Genomic DNA, 19,325 nt, shown 5'->3' with positions numbered 1-19,325 from the left:
TAATGGTATTGAACATATCATGTCACTTGCAGTCTGGTTTTACAAAGAGATTGGTTAGAAGAGCTTGGGTTTTGAATTTCAGGCAGCCTTTGATTGCTGGAATGTATCTCATGATGTCTGTGAGCACCGTAATACCACCAGGCGAGAAAGGTAAGTTGTAATTCTACAAAGTGATATGTAATTTCAGTTTATGATTCTTTTTTTTTTTTCTGCCAATTGTGGAAGAAAATATTTTGGAGACTAGCTGATGGAAGAGTTAATTGTTAAAATAAACAAATCATTAAAAAATAGGGATAATTGTAAAATTGTATCATATTTCCTAATGACTACATCTGCAGAGGCAGTCAATATTGTAGAAAGTAATATTGTACAAAACAACAATGATCTATGCTGCATTGAAGTTACTAGGATTCTTAAAAGTATTTATTTGATTTATTGTCATCTTAAGCAATATTTTACCAAAAAGGCCCTACCTATTTTCTCCCCTTTCCCATAAATCCATAAAGTTTGGACTCTTTTATCTACATTTGTTGTTCATGCTATATATTTGTGATTTACTTAAAAGGTCAGTTTCAATAAATGAATTTCTATCAGTAAGGAGCTGCTCTTTAAAATTTGTATTCCTATATTCCTGGTTGGTTAAAAGGTCAAAATGTTGAAAAAAACACTGTAAAATGAAATTTCTGATCAGTTCCTATTCAGAATCATACTTGGTCGAATGTATCTAAAACTCAGATTGAATAGTCCTAATATTTTTTTCAAGCTAGTCTGGAATGTTCTGTTTTAAGTAAGTTGAAATTTTGAAGTTGAAGTTTTGTTTTCTTTTGCTATACTTGAGTTTCAAATTAGATATCTGAAGATGCCACTTGTCCCAGTTACAGCTTAGCTGCCCAAATAGGGTGATGTGGTTAAATGTTCAGCTGACTCCCACCTATTCAATGAATTCAGCATCTTGAAATCTCTTTGTAGTTTGAGCTGAAAATTAAGCTATTTTGCTGTTTAATCTAAAAATATCCAACTATTTTTCCCCTCTGCAGAAATACTTGATTAGTGTAGAAATTAATTTTTCAGTTGGATAGGATGAGAGAAGGGAGAACAAAACCAGTTCTATACCTGTTAATAACAAGTACTGTTACTGCCTTTTCATGTTCCTTCAAATTTGTTGTCCTCAAGTAAGGCATCAAGTATGATACACACATGAAAACATCAGCCAGTCCCCTTACACTTCTCTATGAGGTGTCTGCAGAGGAATTTCTCTGTAGGCTACCCCTTAGCTACTGTTCCTGCACCTAACTCCTAGCTTGCAGATGTTGTCTGTACCGCACCTCTTTGACAAGGTCTGTATCTAAATCTGTAAGAGTGGGTCTATAACTATATGATCTTAAAATCAGGCCTTCATTATAAACTATATTGCTTTAGAATTATATGTTTATTTTAATTTCTCCCTGAGTAGACTATTTGTTTATCATAGCATATCTCAAATGTCCCTGAATGCACTCTATAAGAAAGTACATTATTTTACTTCATTAAATAGTGGTAGTGTACGCTGTAAAAAGTGCTGCTAAGTTTCAGCCCCATTTTGGATCATCACGGAAAGTAAGTATATGTAATACATTTTACTTGTTTTTATTTTAGGATGTCTTGAGATAGATACTACAGAAATAAAAGATATTATCCATCCTCTTTTAAAATTGTCTGTCCAGTGTAGGTATGCTTTTTGTAAACTAGTTTCACGCTGAATGAAGTACAGTAGTGTAGCTTTCCTCTGTTTAGTAAATAATATGTTTTTATGTGTTTATTGCCATCATATTTTAACAGTGGTTGATGCAGACATTGCCTGCCATTACAAAAGGTTTCCAATGCACCTTTTTGCCTACAGAGTTCATACACACAGACTAGGTAAGAATTTTATTGCAACATTAGGATTTTAAAGTATTTAATTGAAAAATGCTGAACCTGCAACATGTTTTTCTAGAAGTGTATCTGATATCCCTGTACACGTTTGTATATTACAGGTAAAGTAGTGAGTGGATACAGAGTGAGAAATGGTCAATGGACATTAATTGGTAGACAGAGTCCACAGCTACCACAGGTTGGTTGTTGTTGTGTTTTATTTATTTATTTGTCATTATAGCTTTAAATTTTAATTGTTTGTATTTAAAACTAAGAAGTTTATCTGACAGTCACGTGCCCACAGGTCTGCATCATAATGTTTCCACTGGTGCACGTTATTGTGCCACTAAGCATGAATACTGACAGGAATTATTGTGATCACATTATGATATAAAAACCTTACTGAAATTACTTTTCAGACATGTAGTACTGTTCTTCTTGTGTGTAAACTGACGTCAACGAGACACTTTTACTAATTAGAGTGAATCATCCTCTCTTTCAGGCATTTTATCCAGTAGAACATCCTGTTGATGTTAGCTATGATGATATCCTGGCAGCTAGATGTGTGTTCAGTGGTGAAGGCAGAACTACAGAAACACATATAGGGTAAATCTTCTCTATTTTGCCCATTCTTCTATAACCATTTTTTTATCCAAGGTATTGGTTATATGCAGAAATACATTTTTTTTGTCTTCTTGTAACATAGTTCTAACAAACTTAACTGTATGAAGTTCAACAAGGCCGAGTGCCAGGTCCTGCACTTGGGGCACAACAACCCCAAGCAGCGCTACAGGCTGGGAGATGAGTGGTTGGAAAGCTGCCTGGCAGAGAAGGACCTAGGAGTACTGGTTGATAGTCGGCTGAATATGAGCCAGCAGTGTGCTCAGGTGGCCAAGAAGGCCAACAGCATCCTGGCTTGTATAAGAAGCAGTGTGGCCAGCAGGACTAGGGAAGTGATTGTCCCCCTGTACTCGGCTTTGGTGAAGGCCGCACCTCGAGTACTGTGTTCAGTTTTGGGCCCCTCGCTACAAGAAGGACATGGACGTGCTCGAGAGAGTCCAGAGAAGGGCAACGAAGCTGGTGAGGGGTCTGGAGAACAAGTCTTACAAGGAGCAGCTGAGGGAGCTGGGATTGTTCAGCCTGGAGAAGAGGAGGCTCAGGGGCGACCTTATCGCTCTCTATAGGTACCTTACAGGAGGCTGTAGCGAGGTGGGGGTTGGTCTATTCTCCCACATGCCTGGTGACAGGACAAGGGGGAATGGGCTAAAGTTGCTCCAGGGGAGGTTTAGGTTGGATATTAGGAAGAACTTCTTTACTGAAAGGGTTGTTAGGCATTGGAACGGGCTGCCCAGGGAAGTGGTTGAGTCACCATCCCTGGAGGTCTTTAAAAGACATTTAGATGTAGAGCTTAGTGATATGGTTTAGTGGAGGACTTGTTAGTGTTAGGTCAGAGGTTGGACTGGGTGATCTTGGAGGTCTCTTCCAACCTAGATGATCCTGTGATTCTGTGAAACTTAAATTCCACTGGAGTGATCTGTTTTGCTGGCTGGTTTGCTGGATTTAACTCTACAATATGTTCATAGCCTTTCTTTTTTGAGTAATCACTTTTCTGAAATGTTCAGAACATCTCTCAGCTGAAACTATGCTACCAAAGGCCTTGCTCAGATGTTGGGTGGTTCTGCTCTTAGAGTAATTATCAGAATGTCAGTTATAAAAACTGTATTTTTAATAAATTGAAGTTATTGACCATTTAAAATAAAATAATAGAGCTTTGCAATTTCTTTTCACTATTTCAGAAACAAGATTTCTGTAAGTTTATAAAACTGTGATAAATTCTGACCCATCATAAAATCAAATCTTAAAGCTTGGAATAATGTTCCAGTTGCCTTTTTCTCAATATAAAAATTTACAGGCTTTTATGAAAAACAATTAAGTCATAAGTGACTAATAATAAATAGAAAAATCTGAACTGTGTGTTAGTGATGCTGCTTAGGCAAAGATGACAGAGAGAGCCCTATAAGGTTAAGTTGACAAATACATCTTTAAAAATACATGCAATATTAATATTCTCTTAACTGGCACCAGTTCTCTAAACTGTAATTTACTGGACATGTAGAGATACGAACATACCTTGCAGAAGTCTTTCTTTACTGGAAGTAAATGCACCAGCACCTCAAGGGATGACTTGTTTCATGCTCTACGCACGCTAAGATAGCATCTCAGTGTGGGCTTAAAGAGTTCAACACAAATTTAACTCTTTTCCATAGGCAGTTAAAATGCTGAACTAAAATGAATTGTTTGAGAGATGGTTTTTACAAAGGTCATAACAGTAATATCCAAAACCTTTATGTAACATTCAACTATAGTCCTTTTGAAGTTCTAAAATTTTGTCATGTTTCTATAAGATTCTGCAAAGTAGTTTCTGTTTGTTGAATAATCCTTACAGTTTAAGAACCAGTCCCAGGAGAATTACGGTCTTCGTTTTCCATGTGCTGATAACCTTCCAAAGAGAAAGAAGTGATGGGAACTTCTATTATGTAATTTCTGCTTGTGTTTTTTGAGGAAAAATACACAAACGTTTTAAGAAAAAGTTAAAATAATACACAAAAATTAATGCAAAATATGGAAGTATGAATAATTGGAAAACATGGGGAAATAACTATCACCATAAATACCAAATGAAAGGATAAAAAGGAATGCATTCCCAACAATACTGGGTATATGGAAAGTTAGTAACAGTTAAAATAAAATGTATGAAAGTTGTTTAAATCTTAGAAAGTGTTTTCCTTGTATTGCCATTGTCTTACTTCTGTTCAGAATGACTTATCCACCCCCACCCCCACCCCCCCCAAAATTTTTTTTGAGTTCCATCCTTTAAGCTTCAAATATAAACACTGAAAAATAAACAAGAAATGTACATGTGAAAGGAAAACTGTGAAGTAATACATACCTGAAAAGGATCAGATCAAGTCTGCATGTTCACTTTCCCAGTCTCTAATTTTCTGCTTGAATTTTTGTTTTTCCTTGAACTATCTGAGAAAGATCTTAAATTCCTTATGTGATTTATCTTTAATATACAGAGAAATCTGGGGTAAAACAAACTTATGGGTTTGCTTTGTCTGTTCCCCTTTCCAAAGCTGATCATTTAAAGCTTAACTATTCCTAGTATATGCTTTCTGCCTGTCGTTAAAACATATGTTTTCAGTGTTATAGTTCCTTGATGGTGTTGTAATTTCTACGATAGCCAACTAGTGCCTTACATATGAATGCACTCTTTCTTTTGCTTGACATTTTTTGAGTTACTTCAGATGTTACTTTCATTATAATCTGAATTTCTGAAGGTCTGGACACCTTCTCACATTACCGTATTCTCTGCTTCACTCAAATTATCTTGATGAATACTGTGTCCACGATAGGTCTTTGGTATTCTTTCTTGCTGCCTTTCTCAACGGCTATTGTGCAGTGCGGTTACTGTTTAATATTATGTCTATAGTAACGTCCAAGTGCACTGTCATTCAAAATGCTGAGTGATTGTCTTTTTTGTAATACAGTACTCATTTCAGTTTGTTTTTACCTGTATTTCTTTGCATTTTTATCTAATTAAGATTGAAATTGCCATTTTTGGCCAAGTCTGTACTTCTGTACAGACTGTAAGTAGAAGAGGAAGGAGTAGATGTTCTTGCTTTGTTTTTAGACCTTTCATAGCTGTGTTGTCTGTTTCTTTGCACATTAGATTTTTTTTCCATGTTTTCATTTAGTTACACTAGCTCACGTCTGTTATCTTGCTCTGTTATTTCATGACCTCCATGATTCACATTAGCCTTTTCAGCCTGCTCTTCTCCTAGTCGGAAAAATTAAATGTGGTATTGAGGTATGCCTCTGTGTACGTAGAGTTTGGCTAACAAAGGTTTAGAAATAAAACCTGATTTTGCTTGTGTGGTTGACACTGTATATTTTCAAGGTAATTACAAGATTGCAGACTTAAAATCTCTGTTGTAGAGAGGTGAGGCAGGAGTCATCTCTTCAACAGTTTCCATAGGCCATTTTATTTATCTGGATTTCTCCTCAGACTCAAACTTCATAACAGAGGGTCGAATTAACCTTTGTCAAGTATGATCAACAGCTATAACAACTATTACTAATTTACAAAGGAATCTTTCTTTATTCTTTTTTTTTTCTAGAAACCAGTAAGTACTCCATGCAAACACTCACTGCAGTTTTATAACAGATAACATAATGTTGTTTCAGAGTAAAAATTAGAGTTGATATTGTGTCAAGTAATACACAGTTTACTAGTCTAAAGGACTTCAAAGAATTGGAGCCTAGTCAATGTCAAGTTCTTGTCTTTATAGAGGAAAGTGCCATTCGCCATATTTTACCCAGTTGTAATTCAGTGTATTGCACGGAACTCTTAATGGATGGAAAACAGTGTTAGCTGTATCTTTCCCTTTCAAAAATAAACATTTTTATTTTCAGCAATATACATTTCAGAAATTTTTATTTTCAAAAATAAACAAGTATTATACCATTCCAGAGAAGGTTCGTGGGCCTGTAGCAAAATGTTCCATATTCAGTATTTAAGACTCTTTAACTGTATTATCTTGCTTTTTGTTGCTAAATCATGTTTTAGTTTCACTTCACTGTATATTGATCATATACCAAGATCTGAATATACTTCTGGACACACTTCTAGATATCTGTGGCTGTGATATGAAGGTGGTTTATGTGATTTTTTTTAATTTGTACATTAGCATTTCTACTCATTAAACTCATTCACAAAACGGGATTTCTCAGTGGTTCAAATATTTAATGGAAGGATTCTGTGTTTTCTATGAATTTAGTAAAACTGTTGTTGATAGAGGGTTTTTTTGTTTGTTTGTTTTTTTACTGTGTCTACACATTTCAAAGTTTGTAATTTAAAATTTTTTACAGTTATATGTCAGGTGAACCAGAGTTCATGCAACTTCCTCATTCCCTTTTTGTAATAGAGGCCGTCATAGTTAGAGTACAACAGTGAAGTGAATGCTTTCTAAAAGCTTAAGCAGAGCTTGCCAAGTCAGTCTGATTTTTGTGGTCTCCCAGGGACAGTAAATTTTCAATGCACGGAGAAATACCAATTCCCGTTTTGAAACAGTCTCTTCTCCCATGTTCCCTCTATCTCCCCTCTGGCTGGTGTCATTATTGTTGCTATGGTGAATAAATGAATGCTGCAGGATGCTGCTGCAAAAGTCAGCACTGACGTCTTTTGCGAACAGCTAATAGGCCACCCCTATGTCATTTTATGACTGTGGGCTCACTGGTTAATTGTGAAAGCGGATTTAAAAATCTTAACATAAAACCCTTTATTTTGTGAACCTTTCTTTTAAAGTTATTGCTTATTCCATTGTCAGGACTGTATCTATAATAATAGGTATCAGCACATATGGCATAAATAAACAAACAGATCACAGTGTTGCAAACAGCCCTGGTATTGTCTGCTGCATAAAGTAATGTTTTTCAAAGAAAATTCTTTCTCATGCCAGCTGAACTTTCTCTTGAAGGCAGGATTATGTAGCAATACAGAACAGCCTCTTCTGTTTCAAGTACATGAATAACAGTTGTCAATTAGTCATTCCTCTTGTACTCATGTTTCTTCGTACAGAAGCTTGAAGCTTGTGAACAAGTTATTCTCAAGAAGACAGTGCTATCTTTACTTTAGGAGTTATTTACGGTGTCTTAATATGTAATGAAATCAAGTTTTGCTGTGTTAGAACCACCGTGACTAGCCAGTGAATGCATGTACTTGAACGTGGAGGAAAACAACTGTCTTAAATGATAGCTGCTGAAATTAAACATAGAAGTTATTTCCAGTGATTTTAAATGAAGTTTACCCCAGGTAGTCAAAAGTATATGGGTGATGACATAATGAATGTTACAGTTGTGTCTTTTTCATCAGAACATGTACATAGTTGATGACACATTGGGGAATATGAAGAGTACACTGTACAAAAGAGGAGAAGGAAGAGCAGTTTTAATCATCGATGCCGTTTTCTCTAGGGTCAAAACTTAGTTCTCAGGAATTTCTGAGATACTAGAGGAGCTTGTGCAAGCTGGTAGTTTCTAATGAGACTCGTTCTCTTCTAGAGAAACTTCTGATACTGGTTCACTGCTGTGAAGCCATGAAGTGTTTTCGTGTGGGACTTCTAAACATTTAATTGCAACTTTTTTAATATTCTGTTAAGCATGTTAGATAACTTCTATATTGAGCTAATTTTCCTCCTCTAACTGCTGCATCTTTTCTGTATTGTATAGGGGAACAGCCAATGATGAAATGTGTAATTTTTACATCATGTACTATATGGAAGCCAAACATGCTGTCTCGTATATGACCTGCACACAGAATGCAAACCCTGAGATGTTCAGAAACATACCACAGGAAGCAAATATTCCTATTCCAGTCAAGCCTGATATGCTAAAGATGACTCATGGACATCATGAAGGTGGAAAAAAAAACTTGCAATCCATTTTATTTTAGGCTTTTTTTGCTGACTGATATGTTTGTCTGCGTTGCTTTATTATGATAAACTTTCATAGAAAAGAAATGCAATTTTGAATAAAATCCAAACTGTTAATTATAGAGCATTATGAGATTCTGCTCTTGATTTTGGTGAAAAATGTCTCTGTCTTTTGCCTATTTTCTGCTATTGTCATCTTTCAATTTCCAACATACTTTTATAGCTAACTGAGCTATATACCGCAAAGATTGACCTCTTTGCTATGGTAAATATCAGCACTTAACATTAACAATTTTTTAATAGTTGCTTTAGCTTCTATTTCCTGTGAAGTTGAAGCATAACATTTCCAGATCCCAGTTTTCTAGATCCCAGTACCTTGATATGGAAAGAATCAAATGTCTGTTAAACACTGTTATGCATATATGTTGGCACAGCAGTATTATTCAGAAGCAGTATGGCAAATATGTCAGTATAGTAAAGTACAGTTCCATGCAGGGCAGCAGATATTAGAGGCAGAATGCTTTAACAAGCTGCTTGGAAAGCTAATAACTAATTATGACAAAATACTATCCAGACAGAACTAGATCATATCTCATTCTGTAGTTAGTTCTCTTGGAATCATTTGTTCCATTTTTGTTGGGCAATCCTTTGCATTATATAGGCACTAAAAGTCATAAACGTTGGGATGTATTTCATCCTAGTTACTGAGTAATAATATGATTTTTTTTTTTTCTGCTGACTTCATTGACTTGGAACTGCTATTTAAATTAGGCTTTGACCCATTGATCAAGCAGGTTTATGCTACCCTTTCGCAAAGTTTTTACGAAACTTAGTGCATAGCGCAAAATTTCATATCAGTTATCTGTATTGGTTTTAATTTAACAACTTCAAAGAAAAGTACAATACCCTAGATTCTACTATAACCGTGTAATATGTCTGCCTACATTATGATGGATAGACAGGTGGATGTAGAGTTCTAAATTTCTATCTAAACCCTCCTACTGTCCTGTTACTTGTGCAAATCTTAACTTTTTATTCTAGTTGTTTTACTGCTACACTGGTTGGTGCACCTACTATAGATGGAGGGGAAGAAAAAAAAACACATATTCAGTTCAGAAGGACTATTTTCACTAGTAGATGATGTTCAGTCCCATTCGCGTGCAGAAGTTAACAGCATATTTTAAATTTCCCTTTTTAGAAACCAAGGATACTGATAAAAAAAGTTCTTTGCAACTGTCAAAAGGAGAAGAGGAAGAGATTCTGGATCAGGGTATGTACTTGTTTATTTCATTTTCAAGTAAGGAACTCATTAATGTTAAATCCTGATAAATTAAATCTCCTGATCGTTAATGATAATGAAGTTTTAAATCTTTTTTTCCTTTAGCTGATGCAATTTTTAATGTTCTATTCAGTTAATAATATTGGAAGTTATATAAGACATTGTAGGTAAAATTTATTAGTGCATTATAATCTCATTAGATTTTTCTGATTTTGTTTTACTTTGTTAAAGAAGGTTGTAATTTATCTGTAAATGCAGTCCTGGAGAATGGACACAAAGAAGTTGTGGCAGTCCAATAGAAAAAGAATTCATTCACTCTTCTTTAACGTGGTGATTTATGTAATCTGCTACTAGTTCTCATCCTGTTCCTTGGTTTGTATCACCGTGCATATATTCTATGTGTGTTACTATGCTTCAGTATTGGTAGTACATGCAGTGGGTTGAGTGCTATTAGTGTTTAATACTAAATCTTTTTCGCAAAATATGTATGTCTTCATATATGTATAACAACTCATGCACAGATGTGTACAATATTAAGTAGCAGCAAAAAGCATGACTAATGTGTATAGAAATAAGCTGATTGTTACTTAGGTTTCAGAGTTATTAAAATATGGCTGTACTTTAAAGTTCTTGTGGATTGTATGTTATTAGACACTGGTTTAGTATCAAGAGTTTTTTTTTTCAGAAGGAGAAATCCTTTTCAGGTATACTTTCATTCTGTTTTAATTAAACATTGCTGAGGCTTGTAGGACTTTGGACATATTCTGTGTGTGTTGACTATTCTCACCCATTTTCATGCTGAATGGGCCTTAAGCTCAGTATTGTTAGTAGGTATTGGTGGTAGGCGGACGGTTGGACCAGAAGATCTTGGAGGTCTTTTCCAACCTTAGTGATTCTATGATTCTGGTATAAAATGTAAAATTAAAGTCGGATGCCTATGATGAAACTGGACTGCTAAGGAAGAATGAATTCATAAAATATATATCAAATACAAAATGTTTAAAAGCTTACTCTATATTAGCTGCACTCTTGTGGTATTAAGGGAATAGTCTAAATATCTGGGAGATGTTAATCTAAGCATTTGCATAATCTTCGTTTTCATTAAAGGTGGAAGGAAATTTAGTAACATTTCCCAAAGGGGTTAAGCTTTCTATATGCACTGCTATTTTGTGAAGTTAACTCAAATAATTGAGTTACAGTTACATTAAAAACTAGCATCTGGAGTGTAAGAGCATCTTTACTTAGGGTACATACTTAGTTTACATACTATAGACAATATTTACAATTGCAAATTTGAAATTTACGTTAGAAAATTTAAGACGGATTTTTTAACAAATAAAACTTGCTTTTTAAGCTTATTCCAGACCAGTATGAGCTAGCTGCCTACAAATATATATGAAAATTTATGCTGACAAGCTGCTTCACCCTTATGTTACTAGAAAGTTTATTAGCATTGGTTGAGGATGTTACCCATGTGCTTTATTGAATTCATTAATGTTTGAAACAAAACTTTTGAAACAAGATGCTCTTTGTAAAATACTTTTCAGTTGTCTTTGAGATGTGTTTCAAAGCAACATTTCTGTAGTGCAGTTTTGTTTGCTTAGACCACTAGTTGGTATACATCCTCATCTAACATGTTTCTGTGGAAACAGACTTCATTGCACCGTCCGTTTGAAGTTAGGTGGGTTCGTGATGTGAAATATCAAAACAAAGTAGTTGCAATGAGAGAATTTTGTTTCATGTTCTTAGCTGTTAGCTTAAGATAAATTCTCCCATCATTTACAGGACCCCGGCTTTAATTTTACATTGAGGTACCTGAAACTTCGGTTCAATTATATGTATGTAAGCAAAAAAAGCAAAAGGAAAAATGAAGAGACTTTGGTTTTATTTTTGTCTACAAAGAGAGGAAGTTGTAAGGCTTTTTTAGAAGTGTTTTTTGTCTCTACGTGACTGTGTGGTAAAACACATGGGGAAAATCATGACCTGAAAGTGGTCTTGTCCATCTTCTGCAATAACCTTAGTGAGTTAGCCAATATCAACCATATTGGAACAAGGTCTTATAGGTGACAGAATGAAAGTTCTACAGCGCAGCGTGGGGTGGTGGATCCCCAACCCACACAGAAGCAAGTAAATACTGAGGTAAAGTTTATAGCATTTTTTTTTAATTTATGGTCTGATGTGAAATACTATGTATGATAAACTTATCTTCAAGACGCAGATCCACCAAAACTCAGGTTTTGATTAGTTCTATTGCTGCTGAGCTGTTGCTTAGTAAACTCACTCTGAAGATAATACTTCAATTTTTCCATAACTGTGTTTTACCCTTGCATTTTATTTTTTTCTTCATCACTCATGCTGAAGCAACTTCATTTTACTCTTATTTTCAGGTAATTGAAGTAAACATTGTTACTTCACTAAAATTCAAATAGTAATTACATTGCCCTGGAAATATTAGCAAATCCAGGGAGATAGATACATGATGATGATGGGGACAAATTTTGGTGTTACTAGTATTAAATTTAAGTATTTGCCTCAAAAGGGAAAAAGAATAAACGTCTGCAGTTTGATAATATCAGCTTGTTAATAATGTACACGATTACCTGGACATAGTTTTAGCAGATTTGCTTCTACATGTAGTTGGTTTATATTATTGATACCTCCTGGAGTCACCATTGCTTTTACTATAAAATCTTGATTCCATCATCTTCAATGAGAAGCATGTTAAGAAATGGTGTAAATATACTGAAATAAGTAGTATTCATCACACAGTGAATCATCACTCAGCATGAAGACAAAGCTAAATCCCTCTGATGTCAAAATTAAAATGAACTTACATTAATGAAGCTGACCTCATTATATTGTTTCTGAAGCAACAATGTCATGGCCTGGTGAGGATAAACTGTTCGTAGAAAGTTATTTATTACAGGAAATGCAGTTGATTTAAACACTTGTGCGTATTTGAGTTTCCTGTTCCCTCTGAAGCATAAACTCTCCAGCACAAAAACATTATTTTTTTTTCATCAAGAGAAGTTTAATTAAATTAGATTCAACAGATACTGTACTGAAAAAACTATTATCTTTTCTTAACATTTCCCACATCTTTAGATGTCTCATCTTTCCTTGTGGAAAAAAGGCCTAAATGTTTTTCATTGTTTGCTCAACATTATCCCTGCCATAGACTGTGGTATGGTATAATGCAGCGTAGGTTTGTTTTGATATGCAAGCAGTAAAGCTGCCTTACTATCAAGACAGCCAGTTGCTGCTATACCTGAAAGCTGTGTGGACACAATATCAGTTGTTTCTTAATAACAGGAGGGAATATACAGGTGATGGTGAACCAAGTGTGCATTATTTAAACTGTTGGCTTGTGGCTTATGATTTGATAGCTCACTTCGTATGCATTAGATGTGGTAATAAACTTTCCTTTGAAGCAGAAAAGGCAAATATTTTTTCTAGTAAAGCCAATATAATTATGCATAAACAGTTTGTATATTTCAAGGCTGGCTTGAACTGAAAATTCGTTTGCAGCCTATAAAACAAAAATCAAAGTTGATTTTTTGTTTCAGAAGGGTATGTGCATACACATATATGTGTTACTTGCACATGTACTGCTGACAAAAGAGAAGGGGTTTTCATCTTATTTCTAATATTAATGTTTACTGTGATACTGAAAAGAAAAAAAAAAAGAACATTTTTGCTTGTGTCTGGCTTATGGAATTTAGAAATTAATACCAAAAAATACCTCATATCATTTTGCCTCTTGTGATGGAATCTGAAGTCATGGAAGTCATTCGTTTGCTTTCAGAATTGGTGAATTGTACTGGCAACACATTTGGATTTTTTTTTTTTTCTCATCCCCCATTATTTTATGATTACTATGGACACAGGCTATTCCAGGAGCTCGAATGGTGAAGTTCAATACAAGAGAATTCAAAATCTCTCTTTCTGAATGTCCCAGACAGAATAACCCCTTTGCACAGTTGAGTGTGTTAACTGAAATCCCATTAAAATGTCCTACATTTAAACTAATATTTAAAATGATGTCAAAAAAAAAAAAAAAAAAGATATTAGATTTTATAAAGCAGGGCTTTAAGTCTGTGATTATGGAATTGCTGACCTGGTGGTAAGATCAGTTGTACAGAAGAACACTCCACTGGATTTCATTGTTTTAGAGGTTACAAATTATGTAGTGAGTGAAACAGGACAGTGTAAAGAGAAGAACGACTTCATGATCTAATGCAATTTCATGCTATGTCATAAAATGGGCTCTTATTCCAGACTTTCATCTGTGTCTGGAATCATCTGCTGAATGATTCTAGGCAGCTAGGTACCCCTGTGAAGTCTGATTTCCTGCTTTGTTTTGCTAGTGTTCAAAGATGGACAAAACAAACAATTGAGTCTGTCTTTCATATAGACAGCTCCTGCTGAAACTCAGTGTAGTTATGGTTTGAATATGTGATGTGAAATACAATGTTAAGTATCCTGTAAATCAGTTTTTGAGATGTTTCTAGGTGGACGCCCAAAATTAATGGACACTAAATGGCAATTCTGGCTGGAATCTCCAGGAAAATAGTAGTAATTATGGATCCTAATTTGATGGGCAGGCTATGATAATGAAGTAATTTAGTGTGTTTCATAAACAGAAATAATAGAACAGAAATGTTAAGGAGACGTCTTTCTGTTCAGTTAAACACTTGTTCAGGGGTGCTTGGGATATTCTTTAAATGAGGTTAAATATCATAAATAGGGACTGTCCATTGATAGTATAATGGCAGTTCTTTGGAAAAATAGCATACATCAAGTAAGAAAAATTGACATCATAATCCATACAAAATGGGAGATGAATTAAGGTTACATATAATTCTGGTATTTATTACCTGTTGGATGCCTAACTGATCTTTAAATCATTTCCAGTTGTCATAAGCTATAATCTCACATGCATGTGTGCACATCCACGCATGCATAAATATTTTTCCCCAACATTTTTGTGACACTGCTGGAAATATTTTGCTAGGTTGTAGCAGAATCTGTGAGTTGAGAAGTTCACTGTGGAGTATTCTGCTGTTTACTTGTACATTTCTATGAAATTTGTCACAATAAAAATATACTAAACAAGGCTCTTTATACCTGGGATAGAAATTAATGATTTAAGTGAAAGGAGAACTTACAGCTTTCCTATTTCTGTCTTATCTCTGTTTTGTTTCCTTCTTATAAGAATGAAAAGGGAGGAAATGCATATGATTTCCTAGCAGACATGGGGTGAAAGGAGAAACAAAGCAGAATCAGCATGCAAGCAGATCCTTGATTTTTTCAAGTCATGAAGTAACATGTTTCTGTGATATTACGTAATGATAGTGTCAAACTGTAAGATCTGAGGTATGTTTATGCCAACACATGTACTCATAAGTTACATTCCTTTCTAAAATAAAGTTGTTATAGTTCACCTTGAAAGTTTACCTTTTCTGGCTTGTGTGCTGTTTTTAAGAAAAGGGAGGAGTTCAGTATGGTAGATGGCTAAAATTCGTGAGGTTGATGGAGAAAAGATGAGGTTTGAAAGAGAAGACAAATTTATTTTCCAGTATTGATGTGGGATGGAATGGAATGGATATGTTTTAGATTAAGGCCAAGTACTAGAGAAACTCTACATGTTTTTAGCCCTGGAATGTTTCTATGGTGCACAGAGATTAGATGAGGTCCCTTAAATAGGGAACAGCAATAAAAGTGTCTGAATTAAAGCTTGGAAGACAATGCTACTAAGAGGTACTAAGAGCAATATTTACAGTTAGAGAAGTAGAATTACAAAGATTAAAAATTTGCTTGTTGTTTCAGCACTAAAAGATCCTGCTGGAAGTTGTAAATAAAAGATGAGCCTCGAGTTAGGTTAGAATAGGGTTATTCGTAATCTTTACAAAAGCATTTTCAGCACAGTAGAAAAGGGAGCATCAGATGTAAGCAAAAAATGGCAATTGGTATGGTTTGGCTACGTAAGCAGGAGAAGAATATGACAAGCATGAAAAGAAACCATTTTAAGTTGTGTGTTTTGGTCTTCACTGTTTGACACGTGGTTTATGTTCTTGAATTACAGAGGGGCTTCGCTTAGGTATTTTCTGTAATGCCGAAAAAAATATTTATTAAACAGTGAACAGCTGCAAAACCTGGTTATGGTATCATTAACGTGTCTGAAGAATTGAAAATAGGCATTGTATTAGTCTAGGAAGAGTTCACAGAAATGACTGCTGCTTTCATAGTTGTTCAAATAAAACTGTTGCACAAATATAAAACTCTCTAAAAAGAATACATTTTTTTTATTCTGTGCAAAATGTTTCTTTCTTGTAATTTGCATATCTTGAAGAATGATGATGATAGATCTTAAATAAAAATGACCAAATAACAAGGATACTTAGGGATCCTTAAGAATATATATATATCCTGGTAATAACAGGCAGAAATTTTCCTTGCTATGCTGATATGCTCGTGAAGTTGAGGAAGCACTGTTTTGTCTGGAGAATGAACTGTGACCGGCTTGGGGTTTGAATATCAAGTTCCAACTTGCTGGGGAAGAAACCCCAATCTGTACCAAAGAGTAGTCCTTAAGTGAAGGTTCTTCTATGTTTTCTGTAACGCTTATTTCTGTCTTTGCCGGTTACACAATCCTTCAACCTAGTGACTTTATAAACTGCATTTTGTTTATAAACAAAACATCTATATATTAAAATATTTTGATGGTTGAATTGAAAACAAAGGAAGCCAGATTTACGTTGAAATAGTAGTAAAAACCCTTCTTAGGAACATGCAGACATAGAGGAAAACAGGAAGTTATGTAACTGTCAACAAAAGCTAATGATACTATTTTTTAACCTTTGCTTCCACCATTTTTCCTCTCTAATCTGCATTGAAATGGCTCAAGAGCAGAGACAATTCCAGTTTTTCAAGCATGTCAGTTTGGCTGTGCTTTAAGTGCACATCACCTAGGGCACAGTGATGGGCACCAACAACCTTTAGAGTAACTTAACAGTTTTCATTTCCTCATAGCTATACCTCTGTCCTCCTCCCCTTCATATCCCTTCATAAAGAAACACCCTTATTTAATAGTTTTTAGTTCTCAGGAATCTTTCCAACACTTTCATCAAAACAGCAGATTAAATCAGAACGGTAGGACTCATGAAAAATATTAGACTAGAAAACATTTTGAAAATTGTTTTGGATTGTTATGTCAAACTGTGTCCAATGTCACTTACTATAAATAAATAGACGTCAGATTTTGCTCACTTCTGCACTTTCTATGCTTTTCTTCCCTCTTTTCTACCAGCAATGTTGTCTCATGTATGTCTGTTAGAACGGGCTCACTAGCTTCATGTAGAAGCCAAAGAAAGCATGGTTAAACAGATACAGAAAATGAAACTTTTGCTTTAATAACTATTGATAAATATTTATTTGGAAGGCATTCCGTCATGAGGGCACAGTCATGAAGGTGATATTGGCAGACAGATTTTGATTTCTTCATTGGTAAGATAGTTCTTCATCTAAAGGGTGCATTTCTCTGATACAACTATTGATACAGCACTTAGGCATTATTAGGCTGAGATTTAAGATGAGGCCATGTCATAGTTGGATTCCATACCATTTGGACCCTGATTTCATCACTTTCAAATAAAATAAAAAAAAATAAAAAGCAGTCACTATTTTTGCCAGACCAACAGGCTAAAGAGAAGCATTTTCTGGTAAGACAGAGACATGTATTTTCAGAATACTAGATTTTATTCAGAGATAATTTGGAAAACCAAATCTAACTATGAAGTTTTGTCTCTTACTGCAATCATACTAGGCTGAAACACTGGAGTTAAGAAGGACCATCGTACTGGCTCCATAACAAATCAGACATACTCAAAAAGAGGTGACTTTCAATGTAAGCATTCACACTCCAGTTAAAACTAACTGAACTGCAGCATCACACAAATGAACTTTGCAGTAGCAGTCCCTTGTCAATGTAGATAAGCCATAGATAGGCTTTTGCTCTCAATTCCTTCAATTCTGATTATTTCCTGGCAAGATATCATTCTGCCAAATGTCTTGGTGTTTGAAAGGTTGAATTTTCTACCTGTCTCTTAGCTTGATCTTGCAGTACCATGGCCAGATACTTCATACAGACCAGAATTTGGTACTTCCAACTGTGTGATGGTGTGAAGCTTAAGAACCATGGACAGAGACTGTTCTCTGGAAGTTGGGAAGATTGCAACATAGAGGTGAAAAAAAAGAAGACTGGTTTTAGTCATGGGCAGTTCAACACTATCAGGATTCTACCCAGACCATTGTGGTCAACATACTAAACTGTTGTATTGTCTTCAACTAATCCAGCTCTACACCAAGGTTGAGTCAGGTTCTGTAAAAGAATTTGACTAGCGTAGGACTGCCATAGAACTTAAGGTTAAACTAACTGGACTGTGCTTTTGTGTCTTTTCATTCTGGAGGTGTTGGTCCAGCTTTGCTTCCTCCAGAACAGAATTAACTCCAGCTATTTGTAGCCAATCATCTTATACTGTATTACGTAGAGGGAAGTGTCCTGATAGATAAAGTGTGTGTACGTGTCCTCTCTGAAACTCACCTAATCAGCCAGCATCCCTGAGACTGGACTGAGTACTGGAAGAAAATAAATTATTCATGCTAGATTTCAGTTATTTCAACAAAAGCAAGTGATTCATTCAACCATGTTGTCTTCAAGTCATTCTAAAGGTCAGGTTGTCTCATCTCAAACAAAACCAAACAAGTAGCACAGTACATCTTGCTGGTGTTCCTTTCACACTGAATATCTTCAGGTAAGCAGGATCCTTCAACTGTTCCAGCTATTACAGAACATGTAAAGCTGCAGCATGACCTCTTGCTTTGACATTTTCTGGATATTACTTCGCAGAGAGCCAACTGTTAATCAGAGACAACATGAGTCTACTCTTTGTAAGTTATCTGTAGTGGATTCTGAATAACTTCTTAAAATGATGCTGCTTACAAGTTTATTGGAGTCTGCCTGTGGTTCATAACCAAAGCTGAGAAATCCTGGTTCCAGATAATATGGGACTGTAATTCAAATGTGTGGAGTTCAGGGATTGGTTGGTTACACTGAGCAATTCGGAATCTTCTGTAGGAATCTACACACATCTTTTCTGCTTTGTAAATACTGTGAGCAGTGTAAAGTTGCCAAGAAACTGACAGAAGACTTCAGCCTGCTGTTTGTGCCAAGCATATAGAACTGTTGGGCAAATACTTTATAAGCCTCATGGATGTCTTTTGGAACTTTAGGTATAGGGATTTCATATTTATTTTGTCAAAGAAACACATTTACTTAGGCTAAAGTTCACAGGTTCTGAGCAGCTGCATTTCACACTGCCTTCACTCAGTGAGGCACACCCTTTTCCATATGTTCAAACAGTTCCTGAATATTCATATCTGTTGTGGTTACAACACTGCTCTTTACTGAAGGCCTTTCAGGACAAGCTCAGTTTGGGAAATATCTCGTCTATAGCCACTGATAGCCACCTGTTCAACCTCCCTCACTCAGTACTCCAGTACTTGAAAAGTGCTTGAAAATTCTTAACATCTCTTATGATCAGTACTGGGAGTAAACTACATCTGATCAACCTGTTTGAAGTTGAGTCCCTGATTAGTAG

General features: G+C 35.3%; 1 protein-coding gene and 1 long non-coding RNA gene across 15 annotated transcripts in view; both read left to right on the top strand.

The window, feature by feature from the left end:
- The window catches only part of PAM (peptidylglycine alpha-amidating monooxygenase), a 141,507-nt gene that overhangs the window by 92,805 nt on the left and 29,377 nt on the right, over positions 1–19,325 (top strand). For all 14 annotated transcript variants that reach the window (XM_040540658.1, XM_040540654.1, XM_040540664.1 and 11 more), the window contains 6 exons: positions 83–150; positions 1,819–1,899; positions 2,016–2,092; positions 2,396–2,499; positions 8,185–8,372; positions 9,586–9,657. In XM_040540658.1, the coding sequence (XP_040396592.1) occupies positions 83–150; positions 1,819–1,899; positions 2,016–2,092; positions 2,396–2,499; positions 8,185–8,372; positions 9,586–9,657 (590 nt within the window). The remainder of the gene's footprint in view (positions 1–82; positions 151–1,818; positions 1,900–2,015; positions 2,093–2,395; positions 2,500–8,184; positions 8,373–9,585; positions 9,658–19,325) is intronic.
- LOC121061597 lies at positions 13,386–15,114 on the top strand. Its single transcript, XR_005815177.1, has 2 exons — positions 13,386–13,645; positions 14,882–15,114. It is a non-coding gene; the product is annotated as an uncharacterized LOC121061597 (long non-coding RNA).

Source organism: Cygnus olor, chromosome Z, assembly GCF_009769625.2.
Source record: "Cygnus olor isolate bCygOlo1 chromosome Z, bCygOlo1.pri.v2, whole genome shotgun sequence".
In the NCBI taxonomy this organism is placed as follows: domain Eukaryota; kingdom Metazoa; phylum Chordata; class Aves; order Anseriformes; family Anatidae; genus Cygnus; species Cygnus olor.
Note: the sequence above shows the minus strand (reverse complement) of the source record. Positions and strands in the feature narration are given on the sequence as shown.